General features: G+C 32.9%; 1 protein-coding gene across 1 annotated transcript; it reads left to right on the top strand.

Annotated features, from left to right (window-relative positions):
* The first annotated feature begins 647 nt into the window (after nt 1–647).
* LOC110730682 (protein LONGIFOLIA 1-like) lies at nt 648–8,101 on the top strand. The gene is made up of 5 exons (XM_021910501.1): nt 648–2,124; nt 4,176–4,228; nt 4,386–6,194; nt 6,304–6,451; nt 6,937–8,101. Exons 1-5 carry the CDS (start codon nt 1,971–1,973, stop codon nt 7,710–7,712), a joined length of 2,940 nt encoding a protein of 979 aa, XP_021766193.1. The 5' UTR covers nt 648–1,970; the 3' UTR covers nt 7,713–8,101.
* Nucleotides 8,102–9,992: the final 1,891 nt, after the last annotated feature.

Below are 9,992 nucleotides of genomic sequence, written 5' to 3'. Positions count from 1 at the left end.
TCTGTAATTGTACTGTTATAATACAAATTGAGGTTGATGTGGTGAAATATAAACATCGCTTCTCACCTTATATCCCTGAGGTTTAGGGATCAAATCTCATTACTTATTTGAGGGATTCCATATAAATAATTGTTATCAGACTTTCAGAAAAATATACTTCGTAATAAAAGTTAAATAAAATTGTAAAGATAAAATTCAAGAAATTAAAACAAGGTGACCTACATAAAAGTAGAGACAACTCAAGTGGTAATCCAGCATCCTATTTGATATTCTAAAATAACAGTTCTGACAAACGCCACATGAACATTAAAGAATGGTCCACCCACATGAAAACTTCAAGTTAGAGGAACTCAGAGATCTCACCCCCACATACCCTACAATCCACATCTCTCCACTTTTTATTTTATTTTTATTTTATTTTATTTTTAATTTTTATTTTTAATTTTTAATTTTGTATACTCGGTATTATTATTATTATTATTATTATTATTATTATTATTATTATTATTATTATTATTATTATTATTATTATTTAAATTTCACATTTCTCTACTTTTGTCCATTTTTATTTTCTCTTTAATTTTCTTTTTCTTCATAATTTTTCATATAATAATAATAATAATAATAATAATCATATACTTTTTGGCAGATCAATAATCAAATGAAAGCAATGTTTGTGTCTACAAACATACAAAAAAGGTCTATTATAAACATAAGATAATGTACTTTTTTTGTTCTTTCCATTTGTCTATACTAATTTAACTTTAAGAGGCACTAGGGATAATTTGTATTTTCGTTCTTTAGTCTATTTCATACTCTTTCCAATTATAAAATACATCATATAAAAAATTTAATTATTTTCCTTTGATCCTCCCTGTCCAAAACCACAAAAAATAAAAAATAAAAAAAAATAAAAAAATAAAGCCCTAACAATAACACATTATCAATGAAATTACTACTTATACATCTCTTCAACTTTAGGAGAAACGAAAATCCAATACATGTACTTGTATAAAATTACTCTCTTCGTCTCGTTGTTTTTGTTGCATAGGCATTTACATGCAAGTGAATGGATTTAAACCGAGGGAAAATTGGGGGATCAGAGTGAGAATTGGGAAATAGAATAAAAATATAATGAAACGCTTATACGTTATACCTACAAAAGAAAAATGGAACAAAATGGGATGAATATAGTGTTTAGTCTAGGGTAACATGCATATTAAGTACACCGAAGTTAACTTTTACAATATCATTGTAAGAATGTAAGTTACTCGAACTCTGATACTTCTATAGAATATAAACACAGATTACATGTTTTAAGAGTGTTCCAATTAGCATGATTTTTTTTGTTTTTTTTTTTAAGTGTTAAAGTTTTCATACATATGACTATATTTAACGTGAAATAGTAACATCTAAAAAAGAATCTTAAGTGGTATAATTATCTCTAAAAATCTTAAATTGTATTGGATAGCATTTAAAAAGGAATATAAAAATAGGAGTAATTACATGCATTAATTAATTATTAATTGATCAGAATCACAATTCCCGAGGTCATCTCCAAAAAGACTTTAATATAAAAAAAATTGTCAGTCTTATAAACCATGCAATAGGCAATATATAGCTGCCTTTCTTAGCCAACAGACAGAACATACATACACATTCATTTTTCAGAGAATTTTTCTTCTGTACTTTGCTGTTTTCCATGTGAAAAAAAATAAAATCCACTTACAAAAAAAAGTACTCATAAATCATCTATTTTATCATTTTCACAATATGTCAGATTTCAGAAAAATAAGTACTCCCAAGTTTCGATTTTAGGATTATTTATGAAAATCGCTCAGTTTCTGAAACTCGTAAACCTGCAAACTTGTTAAACAGATTTTATGTGTCATATATTCAGCCTTGGTAATGTACATCAGATGAAGTAAAGCATCCCCCTTTTTTTCTTCTAAATCTCAAAGAGCCAAAAAATGTCTGCAAAACTTCTGTATTCAATGTCAGAAGAAAATCAGAATTTGAAGAAGCAGATTGGATGTATGAATGGATTGCTTCAATTCTTTGATCCTCATCATTTCATCAATAATCGTGTCATTAGCAATTCATCTAACAGAAGAATTTCTCCAGGTATGATTTAATCAATTTCACCATTCTAAACATTTATTATGAAATAAGTCAATTTCTGCATAAATTCCTCTCAAGTTTTCAAGTAATCACAACATTCAAAGTATATTCAAAGTATTATGTTGTTAAGCATATAGTATAACATGATACAAAATGCTAATTTTTTTTATTATACTATGATATAATATGAAATAGAGGTAGTATATAATCTTCAGACTTGTTCGGGATCACTAATAGGTTTTGGTATAGAGATTTCAAGAATTATATAATAGACATTGTATAATGAACTTAAAATTAATCATATTGACTATCGAGAAATAACTTTTTCCAGTTTTTGAAAAACTTGTGAATATAAAATTCGCAATGATAACGAACAAACCTTAGATGATTTTTTTTTCTCTGTTCTACATGTGCCATAGCTGAATTGATGACATTATTAAGTAGTAATAGTAATAGTCAAAAGTGGTACAAGTAATAAATTTTCAGTTTATCTTGACCCTGAAATAATGGCATGTGATGATTGTTAATGCGACATAAGTGGTTGGTCGTTACTCTGTGTTTCAATCAACACAGTAAAGACTATATGAAATTATGAATACCAATAATTTTATTTTAATTTATTTTTAAAATATGAATAGCATAATGTAGCCTAATAATTTGTGTATGAAACTATGAATTGATGATATGTCACAAGTATAAATCTTGTGACAAATTTTTTATTTTTATTTTTATTTTTTTATATTTTTTTGTGTAATTTGTATTGTTGTGTGTATTAGGGAAAAAACATTAACATTAACCTTTTTACACAATGTGTATTTTAATGTATAAATCACAAAAGACAACCAAATGAGTTTGTATAAATATTAAAAAAAAAAAAAAAAAAAAAAAAAAAACTTAAACGTTAACAGAATAGAGGAAATATGTTACAGTTGAGCCCAATACCAAATATTGCAATTTTTAATACGAGTACTATTCTAATATTTGAGAATATATAACATACAGATTGCAAAATTATATACTTCCTCTGTTCTTTTTTATTTGACCTGTTTATTTTATCACGCTTGCCAATGCAAAAATTTAACAATCAATAACTTAAATTCTCCATAAGTAAAAATTATAAAAGTCATATATTATGATATTATTTATTGAGACGAATTCAAAAAAATCATACATGAATATATTTTTCCTTACATATTATTCACAAAAGACGGTCAAAGAAAGGGTGGTAAATAGTGTAAAAGTCAAAGTGGGTCAAGTAATAAAGAACAAAGGAAGTAATAATTTTCCACAAATAAATAACAGCGACGTCATAGTATTATACTATTATTATGTTACAGCACTAGAAATCTTGTTATCATAGAAGCATTCAGTCAAATGTTTCTTTCAATAAGGAGTATCTTTCACTACACTTACCACTTTCTAACATGTAGCAAGTAGTATACATGATTTTTTTAGTAAGAAAATAGGCTACAAAAACTCGTCGAAAATTAGGTACAAAGTCACAGCATTAGAGCAGCATTAGAGGAATGATAACAACTTTGTCAATAAAATCATGTGTAATGTCCTAGGACACTGTTAAACGACACATCATTACTTTTATTTGATTGTGTGACACATTTTTACGTAGTGGATGCGTCTTATATATGATTACTTTTATTATTTATTATACTATATGCGATATTTTAAATAATATCGTCAATAAAATCATATGTGATGTCCTAAGACATTGTTAAACGACTCATTTGTACTTGATAATTGCATCTAATATTTGATCAACCAATATAATTATTACGAATTTACGATGTCTTGCAAAAAAAATTCCATTTTCTTTTTCAATTTCAAGTAATTTCTCTTTATGTGATGCTAGGTAAATGACAAACAATAGTGTACAATTTAACACAAACATTGTCGATCAATATTCTTGGTTGCTGGCTGCTATATGTTAAATTTTTTATCTTAAAAAATCTAAATGAGAACAGAAGTTCAAGTTTCCTGCTATAATTTTGATGTTCTGAAGTCATGAATCTAAAACCCAACATCTTATGCTTGAACAGGTGAAAACAAGCAGCACGGAAGAGCAGGCAATAATGCCAACAAGAAATCAAAGGTGAGAGATTTGATAAATCGATTGAAACATCTGAAAGTCTGAATTAGTTATCAACTTCATATGATGAAAGTATGAAACTATACCTTCATATGGTTACAATTGTTAGATGAATGCAACATTAGTGTACCACTGCAGCTAAATTTGCTTGCATTTGCAGGAAAAACACCGGAATGTCGTTAAGGAGATGGAAGTAACACCCATAGAATCATCTAGACTTTCCATCTCATCTTCTGGTTCAACGGCCATATCCTCATCAGAATATGAATGGACCACCAAGTCTGAACAGTCGCTGTCAGCTGAAACCGTTGGAGGGGGAAGACACTCATGGGATTACCGAGCAAACCAGCCACAATCTCTTCCACAACAACCAAGTTCACCAGTAAAAATGGGCTACCACCACAAGAAACACATAATCAGAGAGACTGCCCCCTCTGCATCACCAATATCAACTGCATCATTGATATCAACTGCATCAAGAGAGGTGAAATGTAACTATCAGCATATGGATTCCCCAAGACTTTCACATACGTCCAGACCAGATAGCCCGCGAGTTGCTGCTCTCAATGAGTCATTCCGTTCAATTAGTTCCAACCATAGTGCGCCTGTAGCTACTCCAAGAAAAAAAGATCTTGCTCGATTATCTTATGATGGCAGGGAAACAAGGGACAATCACATTTCTAGCTTGAAAGTTAAAGACCTCCCGAGATTGTCATTAGATAGTAAACAACGAACTGTAAAAGTATCTTCCCATGAGTCAAAAGATGATTTACTCCCTGGAGAATTAAAGAGAGAGATTTGTGGTCCCAACAAATTCCAGAGTGACCAACAGGAGCCTACAAGTTACAGAGCACCATCTAACGTTGTGGCAAAGTTGATGGGGTTGGAAGCTCTGCCAGATGATACAACATCCAACAAGAGTAGGATAGAGCAAGATGGTTCTAACTATTTCCGAAATGCTGAGTTGTTCTCGAGATCTTCAAGGACCATAGATGAAAACAAGGTAGATCGGGTTTTACACTCCCCAAGAAGTAATTGCAAGGAATCCAGGACTCCACGATCAAATAAAGCCAAGTCAGACCAAACAGCTTCCCTATCTCAGGAAGCTGATTCAGAACCCAAAAACCATCCTCTCACTGTCTATGGTGCAATTGAGAAAAGGTTGGCTGATCTGGATTTCCAAAAATCTGGGAAGGATCTTAGAGCTCTAAAACAGATACTTGACTCAATGCACAAGGAAAAAAACAAGTCGGAAATCAGAAAAGAAAATCAGTATCCACGTTGTGCATCCCAAACAAGCAATAGCAGCTCTGTTCAAGACAGCCCAAAACATCCAAAAAAGGCTACTCCCTCTACAAGTAAAGGGTTCAATACTATCAAAGATGCTACATCAGCTAAAAATATAAAGCCTACTAAACTTGTCAAAGGTTCCAGAGAAGAAACAACTCAAGTAGTACAAGATATACCCGTAATTAGCCTTCAGAGACTTAGGATTATTCAGCCTGTAGATGGCCCCAAGGATTCAGCACAGAAGAAAGCAGCAAAAGATCCCAAAGAAACTCATCACATCAGGAAGAAGTATTCTGGAGAACGAACTCCAAGGCCAATAAGAACTTCAAAAACACCTGAGCAGATGGCCAAGGCAAATGCGACAAGCTCAACAAGGATTTCAGACGCAAGAAGCACCACTGGAACAACATCAGTTTCTAAATTAAAGCAAAGCCAGCAAGCTATGAGCTTCCTCCCTCACAACCGAAAGCTACCACAAGGTTCATCTTTTTTGCAGGAGACTGATGGACGATCAAGTGAGTTCAGTAATGAAACAGCATCCCCGAGTCAACAAGGAAACACAAATCCATTGTTATACCAAAACAACAGAAGCATGGTCTCACATATTCAAAGATGTAATGAAAATGCTAATGAATCATGCATGAAATATGAAACCATGCAGCAAGTGAGTGGTGACAAAGTAAGTTCTACTTTTCATCTTTTCGTGTGTTATTCACTTATATCTATTTCTTCAACTCATTTATACTCTCATTAGTTCACCGTAACTAACCTGACCTTTTTAACAACAGAATTCAGAAGGAATCCGAGGTGATGCACCTTTGGAAGAAATAGCAATAACTGTAAGGGAACAACCAAGCCCGGTTTCAGTTCTTGATGCTAATTTCTTTGATGATGAAACTCCGTCTCCAGTAAGAAAGAAACCAACACCATTCAGAGGTAAAGACGGAATCACATTATCAAGTTAGCCGAAAGTGCATTAACCTACATTAAAAAAAAGGTTTATCAACTAAAATTAGTGCTAACAAATATAAAGCATACTAATGACATGAAGAGATGTATTTATGGGCAATTATCCCAGTAATCTTCTTTTTCTAAATCACCAACAGATGATGCTTTAAGATGACACTTAGAATAAAGAAATAGTCATGCAAATCATTATTGCCTAAGGCTTAAAATCAGACCAACTTTTAAAAGTAACAAAAAATCCATCCTTGCGTACTATCAATAAAAGGGGCACTGGAAAGGGAGCTTAGAACAAAGAGTTCAGGAAAAAAAAAAAAAAAAAAGGGAAGAACACTGTCATATTATGAGATTTATGACTCAGCTCAATGGAACATGGTTATCTAAAATATCCATCGAAAAACATTATAGGAAAATTCTTCGAAAGAAATGCTGATCCAATGTTGTTAACTTTTATGCAGATCTGGTGACCAATGCAACATACAAAGAAGCAGAGTGGATGGACACTGATCCATCTTACTCTGTAGACAGCATGAGAGCAGGTTTCATCTATGGGAATGATTATCAAAAACTAGAAAATTTCAAAGAGTTAGCTCCTACTGTATGGAACATGAACACTTCTCAGAATGTGAATTTAGGTAATGCCGGACCTCTACAGAACAGCATGAATCTCGAAAAGTCATATGTGTCTGAAATAATCTCTGCCTCGGGATTCATAAATCATCTTAAATACACAACGGACAATCATATTGTCCTCCAGTCACAAGAAGCAATTAATCCCAATCTTTTTTTTGTGCTGGAACAAGCCATAGGAAGCAGTTTTATTTCAGATAAAAGATCCAACAGTCACGAGAGAATAACAAGAACCACAGAAATGCACAGGAGAAGGCTCTTGTTTGATGCAGTTAATGAAATACTATCTCAGAAACTCTCTCAACCAAGATCATCCTCGAAATTGCATTCAGAGCTCACAACTAGTGGCCCACAGCTCCTGCAGGAGATATTTAAGGAAATTGATCGGCTCCAACCTATCAGCTTGCCTCAAAACTTAGATGATGAGGAGGATTTTCTGACAACCATCATAGGGAAAGATCTGACACATAGATCAGCAGATTGGACTGATGTCAGTGGTGAAACACCAGCTTTGGTTTTAGATATTGAAAGATTGATTTTTAAAGACTTGATAGTGGAGCTTGTTGAAGACAAGGCCACAGAAGTACAATCTCAGAAATACTGAAAGCAGTAACTTCTCTCAGAATCTTTACTAACTCAACTATTTATTTTGCTCTAGGACTTTCACTCTTGTAATTCATGTTTAGTCCACTTTCCATCCTTTGGTTTCTCCTTTTTGCATTTTAATTAACTTGATTGTCAAGCAAAGCATGTTAATCAACAGTACAGTTGTAATTTTGTAAAGTAATACAGAATTTACTTTAATACTTATTTGATGTACCTTCCACAAATTGTATAGGTTATTCTAGACCCTACAGTTCTCAAAATGAGAGCAAAATTATCACCTTGTTTTTACATTAGAAGAAGATAGAAAACAATCGTGTGGAATGTAGTTCCAAATGGAATTCGAAATGCAAGCATAATCAGTTGCTGCAGCAACAAGCAACTGGAGTAAAACTACTACAAACCTGCGAAGGGCCCGAAATCATCAACGCAGTCCCAAAAGAGTGAACAGTCACTTAAAACTCCATGTGCGAGTGCAATGTTCACATACTTATTATCAGGCAACACGCCCATGTACAGCAACTAATCTCAACAGAGAAACCATTGTATCACCTACGAGTCTACAATTGTTATCAAGTGCCACTAGTTGCAGCAAGTTTTCATAGACTGCACAGCAAAACACAAAATGAGACACTCATAATGAGCATGTAAGCAGATTAATACCAAGATAAAGCAAAATGAAATAAAACAACCCAACTCTTTGACCATCAACCATCGAATGATTCAGCAGCTTCTGCTTTTAGGAAGGCAAAATAAAAAAAAAAAATTAAAAAAAAAAAACAAAAATACAGGAAAGGAGACAGGTATTCTATAGTCATTCACATTAATCAAATACAAGCCAAAAATTGGCAGACAAGGAAACAACTTTAAGTCACACAGCCCAAAGCAATGTCACTATAAACACATTTCCAGGGAGAAAGTTTTTGAAGCTTTCTACATTCAACTTTATGGGATTTCCTTCTTCCTACAATTGCACGTAGCATTTTACTCATCATAGTTTTTAAGGAAAGATGAAGTGTGGATAAACTAATGAGAAGATAAACCAGTCATGCATAAAACAACCGAAGGGAATAGCAGAATGAAAAACAGCAAAGGTAAACAAATTTGATGGGACAGGAGTCTTAAACTTCTCATAACCTAAAGTCAAGATATAGCTTTTACTTTCATTGCATATCAGGGCCTTTCAAATTAAGCATTGAATGATAGGAGTCATAAACTTCTGAAAACCCAAAGTCAAGAAAGAGCTCTTATTATCACTTCATATCACTTCTAAAAACAGATTACAGACACAAACACTAATGAGACCATATCCAAAGTCAAATCAGTAAGGGTTGGGGAATTGAGGATTGTCCCTTGCCATGGACTGGATTATTCGACAACAAAAATGTACTCTGCTACATAAGGTAAAGTGGCCTAGCAGGTTTAAAAATAGTCGGCAATTGATACCTCAGCTTTCATGATAATGTTGATAAAACTAAACAGATAACAGTTTCTCATGTAACCTGGTCTCTTCAATTTACCTAAGTGCTTGTGTCAGAACCTCAACACTCCTACAAGGACAAGGGCAGGGGTACAGACACTTCAACACTTCATTTTGCATTTATCAACTGAAGAGAATAACAGAATGGAAACCAGCAAAGGAGGACAAAATTGATGGGACAAGAGTCTTAAACTTCTCATAACCTTAAGTCAAGAAAGCTTTTACTTTCACTTCATATCCCGACCTTACAACACAGTATACTTTTTCCTAAAGCTATCATTTAACAAGTTATTAATTACAAAATATAGAAAGTCATGTATCGCATTAAAATCTAATACTTACAAAAGCCTCTAGATTAGAAACTTGAAATCTCAGCTAGGGAAAGCTATACCCCTCAAAATTTCATTATACTTTCTTTCGAATTGCAATACCATAATGCCAACGGAATCATTTTCCATACTAGTAAGTAAACCTTCCTTTATCCTTTTGTTTCCAAGTAACAAGGATATAACTCACAGAACAAAGTTGGGTCAAGCCCATCCCAAACAAGGCTACTAGTAAGTGTCAAAGAGAAGAAACCAAGGACAAGAGAGTAAAAGATGATTAACAGAGCCTTCCTCCCAAAAGATTAAACTACATAAGCATGTAATGAAAGTATTCCTCATAAAAACAAGGTGTCAAGGACAGTTGCAAACTTCTTTTAGACAACTACTGCTGCTAAAAAAATAAATAAACAGATAAAAAAAAAAAAAAGATTCTGTCCTCCATATATCAAAAGAACAGAAGACATCAGACAAAAAT

The sequence above is a fragment of the Chenopodium quinoa genome, unplaced genomic scaffold (assembly GCF_001683475.1).
Source record: "Chenopodium quinoa cultivar QQ74 unplaced genomic scaffold, ASM168347v1, whole genome shotgun sequence".
Lineage (NCBI taxonomy): Eukaryota > Viridiplantae > Streptophyta > Magnoliopsida > Caryophyllales > Amaranthaceae > Chenopodium > Chenopodium quinoa.
Note: the sequence above shows the minus strand (reverse complement) of the source record. Positions and strands in the feature narration are given on the sequence as shown.

Excerpts from the sequence above, each read along its gene's own strand:
- LOC110730682 (XM_021910501.1), top strand. The coding sequence starts at position 1,971 with ATGTCTGCAAAACTTCTGTATTCAATGTCAGAAGAAAATCAGAATTTG. Across the intron at positions 6,195-6,303 it reads AGCAAGTGAGTGGTGACAAA|AATTCAGAAGGAATCCGAGG; the intron begins GTAAGTTCTACT and ends TTTTAACAACAG. Across the intron at positions 6,452-6,936 it reads GAAACCAACACCATTCAGAG|ATCTGGTGACCAATGCAACA; the intron begins GTAAAGACGGAA and ends ACTTTTATGCAG.